Consider the following 22,090-nt stretch of genomic DNA (forward strand, 5'->3'; position numbering starts at 1 on the left):
GCCTTAGCTGGTACTTAGACCAGCATTAGACTCCTCTCCCTGCCGTAACTTGCCTGACACTGAATCTTGCCCTCCCTCAGCGTGTGTACCAGGGCGAGGTGCTGGGACTGCTGGTGTGGCTGGTGTCGGCTCCCCTGACACGTTACGCCATAGCACAGTGCCCTGCAATCAACATAACATCCTAGTATTGCCACCGGAGTTAAACATGCATGGCCTCTGCTGCAATCTTCCGGCACCACTGTGACACCCTCAATTATATCACAAGGCAATCCCCATAGAAAAGAAGGGAGGAGGAAAAGTAGAGAACAGATAAATACAGGCTCCTATAATAAAGGAGGGTAAAGGAAAGAAAGAGGGGAGAGAAAAGAAGCTGAGAGACGGAGAGTGGTGAAGGAGCACAGGTATAAGGGATCACTCTATAGCAGCAGGAGGAGAAAGAATTCTTCTTTGAAAGACAACTCCTGTGGCAGTATATGAAACTCATCCCCTGGTGGGACTCTTTAGAACAGGGCTATATTTAAGAGGTCTGTTACTTGCTCTATAGGCGCAACGGAGATAGCTTAGAGAAGAGAGGTTTATCACATCATATCTTTATCTACAGACCTGCTGCTCATCATGAATCCCAAACGTGCAGCTAAACTTAACAAGATCACTAAGTTGTCGGGTCCAAAAGACAGCCTGGTAGATAATTTCTTCTCCCCCTCAGTATCAAAAACTATGGCGCCTAAAGAAATTGGTGTCTCACCACAGAAAAAGCTGTCTACCCCACAGAGATCATCAGACGACACAGAGGAAAGTACTTCTGTACCCAACACAATTCTATCTACACTGGCGTCTAAGCAGGATATTGCAGACATCATCCGCTCCTGCATTCGTGAGGAAATTGCCGAGATAAAGCAAGACCTTCACTCGGTGGGAGGTAGAGTGGAGGCACTAGAAGAATTTACAGACCAATTACAGGTAGAAATCAATGAGACCCAGGATACCGCGAACCACCATACAGAGATCATTGCTGACCTTTATGATAAGATCGAAGATCTGGAAAACCGTAGTCGTCGGAAGAATCTAAGGATCCGCGGTGCACCAGAAGCGGTACTACCCAAAGACTTTCCACTCTACCTCCCCGCTCTATTCGCCCACCTCAGGAATACCTCTCCTACCACGGATATACCATGGGTTAGAGCCCATAGGGCCCTCCGACCAAAGCCCCCAGACACGGCGCCCCCCAGAGACATCATCATGAAGTTTAAAGAGTTCCGCGAGAAAGAGGAGCTTTTGAACCTCTCTCGAAAACACCAACCTGTGAAGTTTCGGGGGGTAGTCCTCCAATTCTATCAGGACCTGTCGCAGAGGACTTTACAGAGGAGAAGGGAATTGTCTTGCCTGACCACACTCCTTCGTCAGAAGAAGATCCTTTATAGATGGGGGTTCCCATTCCACCTCTATGTCCTACACGGCAACAGGAAATTAATCTGTAAAGCGCAAGATGACATTAGTAATTTCTGTGCTGCTCTAGAAATAGACCCTCCGGCGGGGTTCTCTACGGAGGACTCTGTGGAACCACGCAGGAAGAGAAAACCGGCTAGGCCTGAGCAGGGAAACTGGCACCGAGTGCCCTCTAAAGCCAAGAACACTCAGTCAACGGCACAAGTTATCTCTCCTAAGACTCTTTGAGGGAGGACCCTTCTACAAGTGGGACTTTCTCCTTTTATTCTCTGTTAGAGCTCCAGACAGACTGTAATGATTGTCAAGTTGGATATATGGCCGGGTGAAGTGGTAAAGTATGGCCAAGTTTACATATGTTTTGTTTAACAGTTATGTCTGATTTTTTCTTTCCTTGCTCTCTTTTTACATGTTATTTACTGTTTGTTCTTTTATATGCAAAAAGTGATTTGTTATTACATAAACCTTACAGCGCACTTCTTCGGGCTTCCGGGGTGGGGATCTGCAGTGGCGGACACCCCCTACAACGGAGGTCAGTCGAATCGGCGGCTAGGCAATAGTTAGATTTCAAATTAATATGTTATGAAGTGGTTGCGGATTAATTTCTTCTCCCCATACAAGGGTTTTTTTTTTGTCATATGATTACTTCATTGTTAAGATACTTTGTACTCATATGTAATTTATGCTATTTGCAAAAACTCATTCTTATGGTTTTAATGTTCACGCTGCGCAGCGGAGGCAAGGGTATGCAGGATTATTCTGTCCTCCTTTTTCAGATCCAGGTCACTGCAAGGTTAGGGGTCGACACATATCTAGATATTCCTATACTTTTACCACCAACACCTCTCAATGACCACAAACAATAGCAGAATCATAACATTGCTTAGTCAGAATGCCAGGGGTCTTAACTCAGCCCAAAAACGCTCTCTAGCCATGCGAGACCTCCGTAGGAAGGGAGGTGACATAATCTTCTTACAGGAGACTCATTTTTTAAAGAGCAAAGAACCAGGTTACTTTGGGGGATACTACACACAATGTTTTCACAGCTCTTATGACCATAAACGTAACGGTGTCAGTATCCTCTTGAGCAAACATTTACCCTTCGCCCCCATACAAACGTACACAGACTCTGAAGGCAGATTTTTGTGTGTCACAGGCTTATTGTACGGCTCCCCAGTAACTTTGGTTAGTGTGTACTCCCCAAATACTAGACAGCTCCCTTTCTTAAAAAAATGCCTTACTCAAGTATTAGACCATGGGATTGGGGCCCTTTACATAGGGGGCGACTTCAATATCCCCTTGCAACCGAACCTTGATACCACAAACCCCCGACCTTCAATCTCAAAGCATACAACCAAACACCTATGGCGGACAATGCTAGAGCAGACCCTGTTTGATGTTTGGAGATTTAAAAACCCGGGAAAGAGGGATTATACCTTCTTCTCGGCCCCCCACCGCTCCTATAGCAGAATCGACTACCACATAACAAACCAGAATGGCTTAGCTTATGTCCTCTCTTCCCGGCTCTCTCACACCGTTTGGTCAGATCACTCTGCAGTCCTTACACAGCTCCAGTGGCCCTCAGTCCCTAAGTCCACCTTCCTTTGGAGGCTGGACGACAGCTTATTAAATTATCCCGATTTTAAAGACAAGATAGAAAAACTTCTCCCCGAGTATTTTCAGTTTAACTCCTTACCTGAGACAGACCCCCGGATTGTGTGGGAAGCTCACAAATGTTTCATTAGAGGGGAATTCATAAAATACAAAGCCCAGATCAGACAGAAAGCGCGTTCATTATATAAAACCTCCACTGAACTGTTATCTAAACTAGAATATGCACACAAATGTGCCCCCACTTCCCCACAAATTCTCGCAGACCTAGAAAAGGCAAGAAAGACAGTACACGACCAACTGTTACAGGAGGCAAATGTCTTGGCCTTAAAAACTAAGCAGAAATTTCACTTCGAGAGTAACCGAGCTGGCAAACTTTTGGCCCGCTCTCTCAAACTGAAAAAGTTAAAATCCTTCATACATGAGGTCCGTACCCCTACACATCAAAAAGTAAACACTACGCCTGAGATTCTCACCCAATTTCGGACGTACTATTCTGAGTTATATAATTTACCAAGCCCTATCTCGCCCAACGATAGAGTAAGCGCCATGAAAGCATATCTACTAAATACGCCTCTCCCCCAACTTACCACCGCGCAGATGGAGGAGTTGGAAGCCCCTTTCTCAACCATGGAAATATCTGCTGCACTTAAACAGCTCCCCACGGGCAAAAGCCCAGGCCCGGACGGTTTTACCGTCACATACTATAAGAAATTCGCACCAATTCTCCTCCCTCATTTATGCACTTTATTCAACGCCACAGACAATGACCATCCCTTCCTCCCCTCCATGCTAGAAGCCCATATCGCAGTTATCCCTAAGCCTGGCAAGCCTCCCGACACCCCATCCAATTTTCGTCCTATATCACTACTAAACGTTGATGTAAAACTTTATGCGAAATTGATAGCCATTAGAATCAATAAGTTCTTACCGCTACTGATACATCTCAACCAAGTTGGTTTTGTACCTAATAGAGAGGCAAGGGACAATACGCTCAAGGTTCTTAATCTGGTAGAATATTCACAAACTCATAACATACCCTCTATCTATTTAGCAATAGATGCCGAGAAGGCCTTTGACAGGCTGGACTGGCTATTCTTGAGGTCCACCCTGGAAAGGTTTGGTATGGGGGAGGCTCTGATAGGGAAGATATTTGCTCTCTATAACACCCCGAAGGCCCGTATTAAATTGAATGATACCTTGTCAGACCCCCTTCCCATAAAGAATGGCACGAGGCAAGGCTGTCCCCTCTCCCCCCTACTTTTTATCCTTGCAATGGAAGTACTAGCAGCCAAGGTCCGAGAGGACGATAAAATACTTGGCATCCAAATTGCAGACACACAATACAAAACTACTCTTTATGCCGACGATGTGCTGTTCTCACTTACCTCTCCTATACAATCTCTCACTACACTAATGCCGGTCATTAAACAATATAGCATCCTATCAAATTTTAAAATTAACATGTCCAAATCTGAATTCCTGGGAGTGGGGATCACCGGGCAAATGGCCCACCAGATTGCTTCACAATTCCACTTTACACAGAAACAGGACTTCATAAAATACCTAGGGATACAGATCTCGCTTTCTAAGGATTCCCTTCTCCAAAGGAATTTCCAGAGTTTACTTACAACCATTAGGTCGGAGCTGCTGGCATGGCGGAGTAAAAGTCTTTCATGGCTGGGCAGGATTCAGGCTTTTAAAATGAGCATTCTGCCCCGCTTTCTTTACCTATTTCAAACTGTTCCCATACAACTACCCCTCCAATATATAAGAGCTGCACAGGCACTTGTAAATGATTTCACCTGGGCACACAAGCACCCCAGAATGTCCAAGTCCATACTTTATAGGCACAGAGACAAAGGGGGCCTGGGAGTCCCCAACCTCCTATACTACCACCAAGCAGCGCAATTGACTAGAATAGTAGATTGGTGCAAAAATATAAAAGATAAAGAATGGGTGAAACTTGAACATGATTTAGAGGGCATTAAAAGCTTGGGGGCGCTTTGCTGGATCTCCAGACACCATAGAAATAGACCACCACTCTCCCCTACCCTAGTGTCAGACACACTCTCTACATGGGACAGCCTAACTAACCATCAGGGGGGGATCTCATCAATCCCCTCCCCACTGACTCCCCTACTTCATAATGATGATTTCCCACCATTGAAACACAGCTGGATAGGGGATTCTTACATGATCTCAACTGGCCTTCCCTGCTGTCAGGTCATAGAGAGTGGAGCTATATTATCTAAAGCTGCAATAGCAGAAAGGGGTATACCTTTCTTTACTAGATGGCTGGAGTACCTCCAACTCTCCCACTTCCTCTCAAGCCACAAAAATAAACCTAACCTTATCCGCAGTTTAACTCCTTTTGAGGCACTCTGCTGGTCCCCACAAATGTCAAGGGGCATACTCTCTGCAACGTATAAAATTTTGCTCACAAATCACTCTAAGAGTCTACCGCCCTACACCAAAGCCTGGGAAGCAGAGTTGGGTCAGTCTGTCCCGCCAAAAACTTGGGAGGTTATATTCCAACAAATGGGTAAGGCACCCTCATCAATGAGCATCACAGAAACCAATATGAAACTATTGGGGAGGTGGTACTTATACCCTAGCAGGCTAGCTAAGATTTATCCACAGGCTGACCCCCTTTGTTGGAGAGGCTGTAAATATCCCGGTACTCTTAGCCATATTTGGTGGGACTGCCCTCTGCTCCATCCGTTCTGGAAGGACGTTCATGGGGAGATTCAAAAAGTTCTCACACAATCTATTCCCATGGACCCCTGGACGATGTTATTCAATAAACCACTCAGGATTAAATGCAGATACAAAACTGTTCTGCTTTATATTATGCTTAGCAGTGCTAAGCAATTAATCCCCAGACTTTGGAAACAATGCGTCATACCCTCTATGCCCGAATGGAGGCGCAATGTCACGCATTTATTAACCCTAGAAAAATTTCATTATCATAAAACCAACAGACTAGATTTTTACTGCTCCATGCTGTTTTACTGGGAGACCTACACCCACTCAGACGTTGAGCCATTACCCCAACCCTCCGACCCAGAAATAACACCTACTCTGACATAAGCTCAAAAGTTACGTATGCCCAGACTGACGAAGGGTAGGGGGACTTCTTGGAACTTATTCACTATAACACCCAGGCCCGGGAAGTAAGAGCCCTGGGAATGGGGACCGCTATAGGGAGAGGGATACATTATAATCTTTGAGATGCCCTGTGAGTTGAAGAGGAGGTACATATTAATTTATCTGATCATTAACCAAGGCGAAATAAAGTCCCTGACATTGGTAGTGTTAGCTATATTTGTTCCGCATATTGGGCAAAAGCCTTTCTGGATAGATTTTCCTGCAAAACCTATTGTTCACTAATTGACGCAATATTATCTGGTATGAGCCTCCCGCTGCGCGGCAACGTTTAACGTTTAATGTTTGAAGTTTTTTTTTCTTTTCTTTTTCTTGGCTAACCACCATAATTTTCTGGGTTTTTTTTATTGTTGTTTAAATGAAAAACACCAGCAGACTTTTGAACTCATAGTAATTTAATGATGTACTGCATTAAGGCTTTGCTGACTTGAAAGTAGAGGACTACGATTGAAAGTTCCTCGATTTATTTTGTAATTGTCTTTTATATGTCTCTTTGCAAGCCGGTTTGTTGATACGGCTCATGTAAACTCTGTACACCTTTCTTTGGATGTGAAATAAAGCTTGTTGGAAAAAAAAAAAAAAAAAAAAAAAAAAAAAAAAATGACGCAATAAAATGAAGCATTTTCAGCCCCCGCGAGCCTAACAGCCCACAGGGAAAAAGTCAAATTTTAAGGTAAGAAAAAATGTTAAATTAAAATGCATTATCCCAAATATGAAACTGACTGTCTGAAAATAAGGAAAGTTGAACATTCTGAGTCAAGGCAAATAAATGTTTGAATACATATATTTAGAACTTTATAAACAAAGTGCCCAACCATAGCTAGGAGTGTCACAGAAAATAAGACTTACTTACCCCAGGACACTCATCTACATATAGTAGATAGCCAAACCAGTACTGAAACGAGAATCAGTAGAGGTAATGGTATATATAAGAGTATATCGTCGATCTGAAAAGGGAGGTAAGAGATGAATCTCTACGACCGATAACAGAGAACCTATGAAATAGACCCCTTAGAAGGAGATCACTGCATTCAAATAGGCAATACTCTCCTCACATCCCTCTGACATTCACTGCACGCTGAGAGGAAAACCGGGCTCCAACTTGCTGCGGAGCGCATATCAACGTAGAATCTAGCACAAACTTACTTCACCACCTCCATCGGAGGCAAAGTTTGTAAAACTGAATTGTGGGTGTGGTGAGGGGTGTATTTATAGGCATTTTGAGGTTTGGGAAACTTTGCCCCTCTTGGTAGGAATGTATATCCCATACGTCACTAGCTCATGGACTCTTGCTAATTACATGAAAGAAATAGCAGGTCTAAGAAGATAACCTGAACATAAATAAGCCTTCCTTAGAAAGGATTCAAGCTTCCTATCTAAAGGATCCTTAAAAGAAGTACTATCTGCTGTAGGAATAGTAGTACGTTTAGCAAGAGTAGAGATAGCCCCATCAACTTTGGGGATTTTTTCCCAAAACTCTAATCTATCAGATGGCAAAGGGTACAATTTTTTAAACCTTGGAGAAGAAGTAAATGAAGTACCCAGACTATTCCATTCCCTAGAAATTACCTCTGAAATAGCATCAGGAACTGGAAAAACTTCTGGAATAACTACATAAGGTTTAAAAACTGAATTTAAACGCTTATTAGTTTTAATATCAAGAGGACTAGACTCCTCCATATCTAAAGCAATCAACACTTCTTTAAGTAAAGAACGAATAAACTCCATCTTAAACAAATATGAAGATTTATCAGTGTCAATATCTGAGGCAGAATCTTCTGAACCAGATAGATCCTCATCAGAAATAGATAAGTCAGAATGATGGCGGTCATTTAAAAATTCATCTGAAATATGAGAAGTTTTAAAAGACCTCTTACGTTTACTAGAAGGAGGAATAACAGACAGAGCCTTCTGAATAGAATTAGAAACAAATTCTTACATTAACAGGAACATCCTGAGCATTAGATGTTGAAGGAACAACAACAGGTAATGGATTATTACTAATGGAAATATTATCTGCGTTTGATAGTTTATCATGACAACTAACACAAACTACAGCAGGAGGAACAGTTACCAAAAGTTTACAACAAATACACTTAGCTTTGGTAGAACCGACATCAGGCAGCGTCTTTCCAGAAGTAGATTCTGATCCAGGGTCAGGTAGTGACATCTTGCAATATGTAATAGAAAAAACAACATATAAAGCAAAATTATCAAATTCCTTAAATGACAGTTTCAGGAATGGGAAAAAATGCAAAACAAAACAAGACTCTAGAAACCAGAAGCAACTAAAAAGTGAGACTGAAATAATGTGAAAAAAACTGGCGCCAAGTATGACGCCCACATTTTTGGCGCCAAGTATAACGCCCACATTTTTTGGCGCCAAGAATGACGCCCATATTTTTTGGCGCCAAAAACATCCGCAACACACATACGGCAAAAATGACGCAACCACGTGAAAACTTCCGGCGTCAACTATGACGCCGGAAATGACAAATTTTTGTGCCAAAAAAGTCTTGCGCCAAAAATGACGCAATAAATTTAAGCATTTTCTGCACCAGCGAGCCTAACAGCCCGCAATATAGAAAAAAAGTAAATTGAAAAATTTTTAAGGTAAGAAAAAATATAAATTCATATGCATTTTCCCAAAAAAAATGAAACTGACAGTCTGAAAGAAGGAATACTGATTATCCTGAATCATGGCAAATATAAGTTTAACACATATATTTAGAACTTTACATATAAAGTGCCCAACCATAGCTTACTTAGAGTGTCATGAAAAGAAATAAGACTTACTTACCCTAAGACACTAATCTACATATAGTAGATAGCCAAACCAGTACTGAAACGAGAATCAGTAGAGGTAATGGTATATAAGAGTATATCGTCGATCTGAAAAGGGAGGTAGAAGAAATCTCTACGACCGATAACAGAGAACCTATGAAATAGATCCCCTAGAGGAAGACCATGGTATTCAAATAGGCAATACTCTCTTCACATCCCTCTGACATTCATTGCACTCTGAGAGGAAAACCAGGCTTCAGCCTGCTGCGAAGCGCATATCAACGTAGAAATCTAGCACAAACTTACTTCACCACCTCCATGGGAGGCAAAGTTTGTAAAACTGAATTGTGGGTGTGGTGAGGGGTGTATTTATAGGTATTTTGAGGTTTGGGAAACATTGCCCCTCTTGGTAGGAATGTATATCCCATACGTCACAAGTTCATGGACTCTTGCCAATTACATGAAAGAAAATTACCGTCACTTTAAATTTTAAACTGCAACTTTTTTACTGCAAAAAAATATCATTGCTTTAAAAACTAAAAAACACCTTAAGGCAGCCTCCTTACCTCAACAGACCCTGCTGAAGTGCATACCTGACCCCCTGAAGCCAGAAAATCTTGACAATCCGGACCCAGCAGCCTTTGAAAGCAATGAAAACCGCCAGACTAAGCCCCGCCCGTTTGTGGGCGTGGCTAAAAGACAGGCTTCCATTACAGTGAAAAAAAATAAAAAACGTTTTAAAAAAACCACACAGAGCCTCTCCTGAGTGTCATACAGTGCCCAAATATAAACCCACATTGGTTTAACAGTCCCTGTACCCATCAAAGTGCCAAACTCTTAATAAAGAAATAAAAAACGGCACTTATCCGAGTCACATCTGCCCGGCAGCAAGGCAGCTCACAGATATAGAAAGGCTTCCTCCCTCCATAGACCCGTGGAACAAATGAAGGACTGACTAAAGTTAATCAGGCATTCAGGGTAGGGCAGCACTAAACATGAAAGGCACGGTGTAATTAAAAATCCCACCAGTTTTCAAGTACTCAAAAGCCACCACAGCTCTACTGAAGAAACTGATGTGGAACACAGCTAGACCCCAGTAAAAAACCCAGAACAAACAGCTCTGCTTTAAAAATAATAAACTCTTGATTGAAGAATCTACAGACACCTAAAAACATTACCACCTCTTTGCGTAGGCAAAGAGAATGACTGGGGGTTATGGGTAAGGGGGTGGTATTTAACAGCTTTGCTGTGGTGCTCTTTGCCGCCTCCTGCTGGACAGGAGTGCTATCCCAACAGTAATTAAGATGATCTGTGGACTCACTATATCTTAGGAAAGAAATATAATTTATGCTTACTTGATAAATTAATTTATTTCATGGTGGTGAGAGTCCAGGATCTATTACCTCTGGGAATTATAATCCTGGCTACAAGGAGGAGGCAAATATCCCAAAATTCCCAGAGCTCTTAAAACCAATCCCACCTTAATGGAAACTAGTTTGACGTATAGCCAAGCTTGAAAAGAAGAAGGTAGGAAAAGAAAATAAGAGCACAGGAACAGGAAAAAGAGAGAAGCATACTCAAACTGCCACCAGAAAAGAAAAAAAATATCAATAGGTAAAAAATGGGAGGGGGCTCATGGACTCTCACAGCCATTAAGGAAAATAATTTATCATCAGGTAAGCATAAATTATATTTTCTTTCATAAAGGTGGTAAGAGTCCACGATCCATTACTCCTGGAAACTAATACCCAAGCTGTGGATTCCACAAGTAATCTGTAAGGGACAACACATATAACTATTCCAAATACATAGGACGATTAGTAGTTTTTTTTACAACCTCCACAACACTTGCATGAAAGGCACCCATACTACAGGATTTACCGTAAGCAGCAAAAACTGCTTCCAGTAGATAGCCAATCCAGTGATCTAGCTGTGACAGCAAAGGGTCTAAATATATAGGGGTCAATTTACTAATATGCAAGCAGACATGATGCAATGTAGCATATCATGTCTACTGCACATCAATAAATGCTGTCAGCATTTATCATTGCACCAGCAGTCCTTGTGAACTGCTGGTGCAATACTGCTCCCTGCAGATTTGCGCTAGCAGAAGGTGTCAATCAACCTGATCAGGTTGATTTCTGTCCGCCACCTCAGAGCAGGCGGACAGGTTATGGAGCAGCGGTCTTTAGACCGCTGCTTCATAACTTATGTTTCCGGCGAGCCTGAAGGCTTGCCGTAAACACGGGGCATCAAGCTCTGTAAGGAGCTCGATAAATTGACCCCATAGAGTATAACATAGAACCAACAGGAGGAGACCAGGGACCGGTCTCCTGAGATACCTGTGGCAGACCTGTGACTATATTCCATAGGGTGTTCTTGGGCCACTACCCATACTCCAAAGACATCGCTCTCTGAGGCTCTCTGAGGGGAAAACTGGACCTCAAATCGGTCTGAGATTCCTTCTCACAAAAACCTATACCACCCTCCATCTTCACCTTCCACTTATGAAGGCAAAGACAAGACTAATTTCCAGTAAGGTGGGAGGGGTTTTAAGGGCTCTGGGAACTTAGGGATCTTTGCCACCTCCTAGAGCTCGGTTTATCAATCTTTGGCAGACAGGGGTGTACATATTCACCCCTGTCCGTCCAAGCTCTCCTCTGGCGGGCAGCAATGTACTGCCGGGAATTTAACATTGCACGAGAGCGCTCGTGTGCAATCCTTGCCCGCGCACAGTCAATAAAGCGAGGACAGGAGCTGTCATTCTCTCCAGTCAGACAAGACCGTTGAGATTGAAATTCTCCACCTAAGAGGTGAAGAACAGGGTAGGGAAACAGCGGTCTGATGACCACTGCTTGATAAATCCTGACTGCAAGTTCTCTTGTGCGAACCTGCAGTCAAAGGAGGAGAAGGGCTTGATAAATCACCTAGTGGCGAGGAGTATAATTCCCAGGAGTAATGCATCGTGGACTCTGATCAGCTTTATGAAAGAAATTAACCATGTTTAAAAGGGATTGATGTCTTGATATACAGTTGCTTTTTTCATCAATACTAAAGAAATACTAAAAGTAATTTTAAGTTTAAGTGTAACTTTTTTCAATTTACTACTTTTAAAAATTTTCCTGAGTTTATATTGTATACAGTTTTTTTATTTGCATGAAATAAATGTATTTTTTATGTTTCTCATTAATCAGAGATACATTTTCAAAATCTTGAAAAATGGTCATTTAAGATGATTTAAAACTGCTTTTTACAAACATTTTTAGTTGGTGATATTAATATTAATGACCCTTTAAAAAAATGTTGAAAAAGTATTAAAGTTCCTACAGCATAATTTTTTTTTATAAAAGTAGATACTTACCAAATTGTAAATTCCCAAAAGAAGTGCCTCAATGCACCCATTGCTTTGCCGGTCGCGGCTGGCAGTGAGACGCAGATAAACGCTCATCAGCTCAGGCAAAAATTGCATGGTAAATCTCTTAAGTCGAATCTCAGAGCTACGGTAAAGCTCAAAGAGCTGGTGACATATGGGCTCAAGAAGCTGTAAAGAGAGGAAGATTTATGAAATCATACCATGGACAACAAGCACAGCACAAGATGCTTCACAATTATTTTCCCTAGTTAATAGCAATTTGATATCACCATATATCATAATCTGTGAAATAGCATGGCACAGGTCTGAAACTTTCACTTGTGGAACACCAAACAAAATCACTATGGCACTTATTGCCACCTATATGTGTATCTGAAGATTTAAGAAAACCAGTCGATAGGAAAATATTTATGAAATCATACATTTTGACAGATATTCTTTGCAATTTAAAAAAAAAAAAGAAACTGCACAAATAATTGAAGTAACAATAAAGAAAAAACATATACTGATTAGTTTTACAAGGTGCTAGCAGTCTTTATCTTCTTTTTATAAAATATGTAAATGAACCACAGAGACCTAAGAACCCATAACTGAAGTAGGGTATCCCCCTCTGTGCATGTCATATTTAGGTAGTGGCAGTTTTAGTGATTTAAATTCCTGATATTTCATTTTTTTATTGTTGAATGTTTGTCATTTGAATGGAGATCATTAAGGAACTAATGGGTCATAGTTCACAAAAGGAAGTGTTTTCTTTGTTTTAATAATTCTTGGGTTTCATGTTTTTATTAGATGACATAGCATGGCCTGTTATACCTACTTTTTATAATTTACATGAAAAAAAACATTTTTCACATTTATAAACTGTCCCTCTATGCATTATGATAAAGTGTACAGTACATATAAGTTATTGCAAAGAAAAAAGTAACACATTCATGCATCGTAAAAAGATATTATTGTTGTTAAACACAAGACATGAACACAGACTTAGAGCGACTGTAAATTTCTTTATTTTCATTCAAGCAAGTAAAAATGAGAAGTGAGTTCATAATCCTCAAAATAAAATAGACTTGTATTGATGGGAATATTGGATCTCCGTACTGGAACAGGTAAAAAAGACATCACAGGGAATGTACTTCAGGGATAGCTGAATCATTTAGCAGCCAGAAAACATAATTTATGTAAGAACTTACCTGATAAATTCATTTCTTTCATATTAACAAGAGTCCATGAGCTAGTGACGTATGGGATATACATTCCTACCAGGAGGGGCAAAGTTTCCCAAACCTTAAAATGCCTATAAATACACCCCTCACCACACCCACAAATCAGTTTAACGAATAGCCAAGAAGTGGGGTGATAAGAAAAAAAGTGCGAAGCATATAAAATAAGGAATTGGAATAATTGTGCTTTATACAAAAAAATCATAACCACCACAAAAAAGGGTGGGCCTCATGGACTCTTGTTAATATGAAAGAAATGAATTTATCAGGTAAGTTCTTACATAAATTATGTTTTCTTTCATGTAATTAACAAGAGTCCATGAGCTAGTGACGTATGGGATAATGAATACCCAAGATGTGGATCTTTCCACACAAGAGTCACTAGAGAGGGAGGGATAAAATAAAGACAGCCAATTCCTGCTGAAAATAATCCACACCCAAAATAAAGTTTAATGAAAAACATAAGCAGAAGATTCAAACCGAAACCACTGCCTGAAGTACCTTTCTACCAAAAACTGCTTCAGAAGAAGAGAATACATCAAAATGGTAGAATTTAGTAAAAGTATGCAAAGAGGACCAAGTCGCTGCTTTGCAAATCTGATCAACTGAAGCTTCATTCCTAAACGCCCAGGAAGTAGAAACTGACCTAGTAGAATGAGCTGTAATCCTCTGAGGCGGAGTCTTACCCGATTTAACATAGGCAAGATGAATTAAAGATTTCAACCAGGATGCCAAAGAAATGGCAGAAGCTTTCTGGCCTTTTCTAGAACCAGAAAAGATGACAAATAGACTAGAAGTCTTTTGGAAAGATTTAGTAGCTTCAACATAATATTTCAAAGCTCTAACAACATCCAAAGAATGTAACGATTTCTCCTTAGAATTCTTAGGATTAGGACATAATGAAGGAACCACGATTTCTCTACTAATGTTGTTGGAATTCACAACCTTAGGTAAAAATTCAAAAGAAGTTCGCAACACCGCCTTATCCTGATGAAAAATCAGAAAAGGAGACTCACAAGAAAGAGCAGATAATTCAGAAACTCTTCTGGCAGAAGAGATGGCCAAAAGGAACAAAACTTTCCAAGAAAGCAATTTAATGTCCAATGAATGCATAGGTTCAAACGGAGGAGCTTGAAGAGCTCCCAGAACCAAATTCAAACTCCATGGAGGAGAAATTGACTTAATGACAGGTTTTATACGAACCAAAGCTTGTACAAAACAATGAATATCAGGAAGAATAGCAATCTTTCTGTGAAAAAGAACAGAAAGAGCAGAGATTTGTCCTTTCAAGGAACTTGCGGACAAACCCTTATCTAAACCATCCTGAAGAAATTGTAATATTCTCGGAATTCTGAAAGAATACCAAGAAAAATGATGAGTAAGACACCAAGAAATATAAGTCTTCCAGACTCTATAATATATCTCTCTAGATACAGATTTACGAGCCTGTAACATAGTATCAATCACAGAGTCAGAGAAACCTCTTTGACTAAGAATCAAGCGTTCAATCTCCATACCTTTAAATTTAAGGATTTCAGATCCGGATGGAAAAAAGGACCTTGCGACAGAAGGTCTGGTCTTAACGGAAGAGTCCATGGTTGGCAAGATGCCATCCGGACAAGATCCGCATACCAAAACCTGTGAGGCCATGCCGGAGCTATTAGCAGAACAAACGAGCATTCCCTCAGAATCTTGGAGATTACTCTTGGAAGAAGAACTAGAGGCGGAAAGATATAGGCAGGATGATACTTCCAAGGAAGTGATAATGCATCCACTGCCTCCGCCTGAGGATCCCGGGATCTGGACAGATACCTGGGAAGTTTCTTGTTTAGATGAGAGGCCATCAGATCTATCTCTGGAAGCCCCCACATTTGAACAATCTGAAGAAATACCTCTGGGTGAAGAGACCATTCGCCCGGATGCAACGTTTGGCGACTGAGATAATCCGCTTCCCAATTGTCTACACCTGGGATATGAACCGCAGAGATTAGACAGGAGCTGGATTCCGCCCAAACCAAAATTCGAGATACTTCTTTCATAGCCAGAGGACTGTGAGTCCCTCCTTGATGATTGATGTATGCCACAGTTGTGACATTGTCTGTCTGAAAACAAATGAACGATTCTCTCTTCAGAAGAGGCCAAAACTGAAGAGCTCTGAAAATTGCACGGAGTTCCAAAATATTGATCGGTAATCTCACCTCCTGAGATTCCCAAACTCCCTGTGCCGTCAGAGATCCCCACACAGCTCCCCAACCTGTGAGACTTGCATCTGTTGAAATTACAGTCCAGGTCGGAAGAACAAAAGAAGCCCCCTGAATTAAACGATGGTGATCTGTCCACCACGTTAGAGAGTGTCGAACAATCGGTTTTAAAGATATTAATTGATATATCTTCGTGTAATCCCTGCACCATTGGTTCAGCATACAGAGCTGAAGAGGTCGCATGTGAAAACGAGCAAAGGGGATCGCGTCCGATGCAGCAGTCATAAGACCTAGAATTTCCATGCATAAGGCTACCGAAGGGAATGATTGAGACTGAAGGTTTCGACAAGCTGTAATCAATTTTAGACGTCTCTTGTCTGTTAAAGACAGAGTCATGGACACTGAATCTATCTGGAAACCCAGAAAGGTTACCCTTGTTTGAGGAATCAAAGAACTTTTTGGTAAATTGATCCTCCAACCATGATCTTGAAGAAACAACACAAGTCGATTCGTATGAGACTCTGCTAAATGTAAAGACTGAGCAAGTACCAAGATATCGTCCAAATAAGGAAATACCACAATACCCTGTTCTCTGATTACAGACAGAAGGGCACCGAGAATCTTTGTGAAAATTCTTGGAGCTGTAGCAAGGCCAAACGGTAGAGCCACAAATTGGTAATGCTTGTCTAGAAAAGAGAATCTCAGGAACTGAAAATGATCTTGATGAATCGGAATATGCAGATATGCATCCTGTAAATCTATTGTGGACATATAATTCCCTTGCTGAACAAAAGGCAATATAGTCCTTACAGTTACCATCTTGAACGTTGGTATCCTTACATAACGATTCAATAATTTTAGATCCAGAACTGGTCTGAAGGAATTCTCCTTCTTTGGTACAATGAAGAGATTTGAATAAAACCCCATCCCCTGTTCCGGAACTGGAACTGGCATAATTACTCCAGCCAACTCTAGATCTGAAACACAATTCAGAAATGCTTGAGCTTTCACTGGATTTACTGGGACACGGGAAAGAAAAAATCTCTTTGCAGGAGGTCTCATCTTGAAACCAATTCTGTACCCTTCTGAAACAATGCTCTGAATCCAAAGATTGTGAACAGAATTGATCCAAATTTCTTTGAAAAAACGTAACCTGCCCCCTACCAGCTGAACTGGAATGAGGGCCGTACCTTCATGTGAACTTAGAAGCAGGCTTTGCCTTTCTAGCAGGCTTGGATTTATTCCAGACTGGAGATGGTTTCCAAACTGAAACTGCTCCTGAGGACGAAGGATCAGGCTTTTGTTCTTTGTTGAAACGAAAGGAACGAAAACGATTGTTAGCCCTGTTTTTACCTTTAGATTTTTTATCCTGTGGTAAAAAAGTTCCTTTCCCACCAGTAACAGTTGAAATAATAGAATCCAACTGAGAACCAAATAATTTGTTTCCCTGGAAAGAAATGGAAAGTAGAGTTGATTTAGAAGCCATATCAGCATTCCAAGTCTTAAGCCATAAAGCTCTTCTGGCTAAGATAGCTAGAGACATAAACCTAACATCAACTCTAATAATATAAAAAATGGCATCACAGATAAAATTATTAGCATGCTGGAGAAGAATAATAATATCATGAGAATCACGATTTGCTACTTGTTGCGCTAGGGTTTCCAACCAAAAAGTTGAAGCTGCAGCAACATCAGCCAATGATATAGCAGGTCTAAGAAGATTACCTGAACACAGATAAGCTTTTCTTAGAAAGGATTCAATTTTTCTATCTAAAGGATCCTTAAACGAGGTACCATCTGACGTAGGAATGGTAGTACGTTTAGCAAGGGTAGAAATAGCCCCATCAACTTTAGGGATTTTGTCCCAAAATTCTAACCTGTCAGGCGGAACAGGATATAATTGCTTAAAACGTTTAGAAGGAGTAAATGAATTACCCAATTTATCCCATTCTTTGGAAATCACTGCAGAAATAGCATTAGGAACAGGAAAAACTTCTGGAATAACCGCAGGAGCTTTAAAAACCTTATCCAAACGTATAGAATTAGTATCAAGAGGACTAGAATCCTCTATTTCTAAAGCAATTAGTACTTCTTTAAGTAAAGAGCGAATAAATTCCATCTTAAATAAATATGAAGATTTATCAGCATCAATCTCTGAGCTAGAATCCTCTGAACCAGAAGAGTCCAAAGAATCAGAATGATGGTGTTCATTTAAAAATTCATCTGTAGAGAGAGAAGATTTAAAAGACTTTTTACGTTTACTAGAAGGAGAAATAACAGACAAAGCCTTCTTTATGGATTCAGAAACAAAATCTCTTATGTTATCAGGAACATTCTGCACCTTAGATGTTGAGGGAACTGCAACAGGCAATGGTACATTACTAAAGGAAATATTATCTGCTTTAACAAGTTTGTCATGACAATTATTACAAACAACAGCTGGAGGAATAGCTACCAAAAATTTACAGCAGATACACTTAGCTTTGGTAGATCCAGCAGGCAGTGATTTTCCTGTAGTATCTTCCGGCTCAGATGCAACGTGAGACATCTTGCAATATGTAAGAGAAAAAACAACATATAAAGCAAAATAGATCAAATTCCTTATAAGACAGTTTCAGGAATGGGAAAAAATGCCAAATATCAAGCTTCTAGCAACCAGAAGCAAATGAAAAATGAGACTGAAAAAATGTGGAGACAAAAGCGACGCCCCAAATAAGACGCCCACATTATTTGGCGCCTAAATGCTTTTGGCGCCAAAAATGACGCCACGTGAAATAAAATTGCAAAAGTAAGCCAGAAATGTATTTCTGTCCACCTGAGGATGCCTACAGCTTCTCACAAATCGCAGTTAGCATTACCATGTGCTCACATTCATAAAACCCAATTCATTTTTTTTTCTTGATTAAGATAGAACATACAATTTTTAACAACTTTCAAATTTACTTCTGTTACCAAATTTTATTTGTTTTCTTGTTATCCTTTGCTGTAAAACAGTAAAGTAAGCTTATGAGTGTGCATGTGTCTGCAGTACTATATGGCAGCAGTTTTGCAACACTGTTGTACATTAGCATGAGCACTAGATGGCAGCACTATTTGCTGTCATGTAGTGCTTTAGGCATGTGCACGCTACCTACCTAGGTATCCCTTCAACAAAGAATAACATGAGAACAAAGCAAATTTGATAATAGAAGTCAATTGGAAACTTTTTACAAAATTGTATCCTCTATCTAAATAATGGGGAAAAAAATTCGGGGTTTAATGTCCCTAATTTCATAAGTGAGATACAACTGCATTTTTTTTTTTTTTTTTTATCATTTTCTAACTGGCTACTTATTTCCTCTACTCATACACCCCTTCCCTCATTCACAGTGATTTCAACCTCCTTGTTGACCATCCCATTGTTCCTGGAGCAAAAAAAAATTTCCTCACATAGATGGATACTCCCTTGATATGATTTTCAGCTTTCGATATACTGCTTCACACTTTTCGTCTTTCTGGCCATCATCTCCTCATTCACAACATCACAGCACTCCCTGCCATTCTCCCACCATATTTCATACAAGCATTAAATCACTAGACTTGCAACTTCTCTCAAACCTCTGCTCTCTTTCATCTTCTCCTTCTTCTGCCCTGACCAATCTATCTTGGACCCTCCTACCATAGCTCACAAACCATGCACTCATGCTCTGCCCTGGAATACTCTCCTCTGACATGATACCTATGCAGATGTTCCTGCACTGCTGTTCAGCTGACTTTCTTCACTACAAGTTCATCTTGAACGTCTACTATTATGCTAGTAGCTTCTCTAAGCAGGATAACTTCTGTACCCTTATCTCTACATTTTCTTCAAACCCAAAATGTCTATTTTCCACTTTCAATTCCGTTCTCAACCACCACCTCCTATTAATACTTTTCTCTGAATCCAAGATTTTGCCAGCCACTTCAACAACAAAATAGACTCCATCAGAAATTATATAATCTCTCTTAACACACTACCAATCTCCAGCCCCCTCAACTGTTTAAAACATACAACACCCTCGGCAACCACAAATTCTGCTCTTTAGCCTTGTTACGGAGGATGAACTTTCTGCACCTATTTTATCCTACAACCTCTCACTACCTGTCCCCTCAATTCGATTCAATCACTTCATAACTTCTAAATTTCTTTCCTACTCTTACTCCAATCCTCATACATATCTTCAATGTTTCCCTCAGAACAGGTATCTTATATTAGCTACCATCTATTTCCTTTACAATCCATAATGAAAACCCCTGCCAGGCTTCTCATCTGCTGCACCTCACTGCCAATCTCTTCACTGGCTTCCACTAGCCTCTAGAATAAAACACAAACTCCTGACACAAGCATTCAAGGCCCTCAGTAACACTGCTCCCCTATATCTCTGACCTTGTCTCCCTCAAGTCGCTTTTGCACTGCTCATGACCACCTTCTCTCCTCTAGTTACCTCCACACATTACTGACTACAGGATTTCTCAAAAATGGCTCATATTTTGTGGAACTCTCCGCCTCACTCTACAAGAATCTCCACTAGCTTGCAAAGTTTCAAGCACAACTTAAAACACTTAATACAATGTACGCTAGCCTTTTCTTACCTAATTTCCTCGCTTCTTTTGTCATTCCCCTTTATACCCTTAGCTGTCCTGTAGATCACGGTCAGGTAAGATGATCTAAAAACTGCAACTCTACATTTATAGCACTGAGGAATTGGAGCTCTACAAATAAAATGATGATGATGATGATAATAATAATAATAATTGCAAGCCTGCTGTAAACACTCTGATAAATGATATAAGAAGTTCAAAATGTCTAGCCAGAAACACTGCTCTAAAACATTTATGAAAAGGGAGGACTACTAAAGAGACCACAACTCCTTGAAAAATACAAGATCAAAACAGAATTGATGATAATAGCAGTCTTGGAGCTGACAGTCCAGGGATAGTGTAGAAAAATCCTTCCCGTGGTGTATGTGCACCTAGTCAACCAAAAGCTGTGGGAAAATGCTAGAACCATGAAAAAGATCAACAGAGCATAGTCAGAACCAAATGGAAGAAACAAAGTAAAGGCATACACTCCATGAAGTATGTGCTGTGTCAACCCCCTCAGCTGTGTAAAAATGCTAGAACCATAAAAAAAGATCAATAGAGTAAAAAATATGGGCAGTTCTGGATGGGTTCTCACTGGTAAGCATTACCAGTGAGGGCCAATATATAAAATAAAAAAAAATGGTTTTTTTTTTTTTTTTATAATTTATGGGCTGTCTCGTAGATTTTGAACAAATTTGGATTATTTCTAATAAAGCATCATGTATTTCTGCAGATAATAGTAAAAGCACCAGTGTGTACATGAAATATGTGTTTGTGTGTAACCATGTTGTCCTGTATTACATTATGAAATAAAGAGACAATAATAAAATAAGCATATATAATCATAAGAGGCTACAATTTAAAATATACTTGTTTTTTTCTAATTTAAAAGATGGTATCTCTGTAATCAGAATGTTACACATATGCGAGAAATTGGTTCTTAAGCTCTCAGTGCATCCCCCACATACAAAATAGTGCTGACATTCTTTGAACTGACACATCTTTTTCCACGAGTCAATAAAACCTACAGAAATAAAGCTTGCTGCCAACATACGTCATTCTGCACCTAACTAGATTTTAGTGTCATTACCACAGGCACCAAGCTTTAAAATAACAACTTAGTTAAATAAATAGAATGCACGGTTGAAATCAACTTTAGCATATCAGTACACAGAATGCACAGATGTAGTAGAAAAGGTGAACAATTAAGCATTTATTTTACTTTATATCTGGACAAAACTTTGAGGCAAAATATTATAAATATAAATATAATATAAATAAATATAATGTAAATGTTGTGACACCTGCCAGAAAAACTGCTAGCACCTACATGGGAATCATGGGGGGGCTATGGATAAAGAAAACGTTTTTTTAAAGCAAAACTTGACTGGACAGAATAAACCTCCTTTTACAGGGAAAAATGAGGTAGTTGCAGTAGACCCATTCACTTGTTGTGATAAAGCTTGCCTTTTTACTCGGAAGTATATTGAGATGAAAGAGAAAGAACATATAGCATAATTCTTTCATATGGTGGTGAGAGTCCAAAAGTCATTACTCCTAGGAACTAATATCCAAACTGTGTAGTCTGCGGGCCCAAAAATTGTTTTTGAAACAAAAGCACCTAATTTCCAGACACAGACACTTCAGAAGAAGCAAAAGAAAAAAAGAAAAAACACATCAAAGTGGTA

At 40.1% G+C, this 22,090-nt stretch overlaps 1 protein-coding gene across 1 annotated transcript in view; it reads right to left on the bottom strand.

The window, feature by feature from the left end:
* LOC128644699 (hyccin 2) overlaps window positions 1–22,090 on the bottom strand; it is a gene marked incomplete in the record, with an annotated part of 276,864 nt that overhangs the window by 139,407 nt on the left and 115,367 nt on the right. Inside the window, 1 exon segment of the mRNA XM_053697212.1 lies at window positions 12,368–12,547. Within this exon segment, the coding sequence (XP_053553187.1) occupies window positions 12,368–12,547 (180 nt within the window).

Source organism: Bombina bombina, unplaced genomic scaffold (assembly GCF_027579735.1).
Source record: "Bombina bombina isolate aBomBom1 unplaced genomic scaffold, aBomBom1.pri scaffold_450, whole genome shotgun sequence".
Taxonomy (NCBI): domain Eukaryota; kingdom Metazoa; phylum Chordata; class Amphibia; order Anura; family Bombinatoridae; genus Bombina; species Bombina bombina.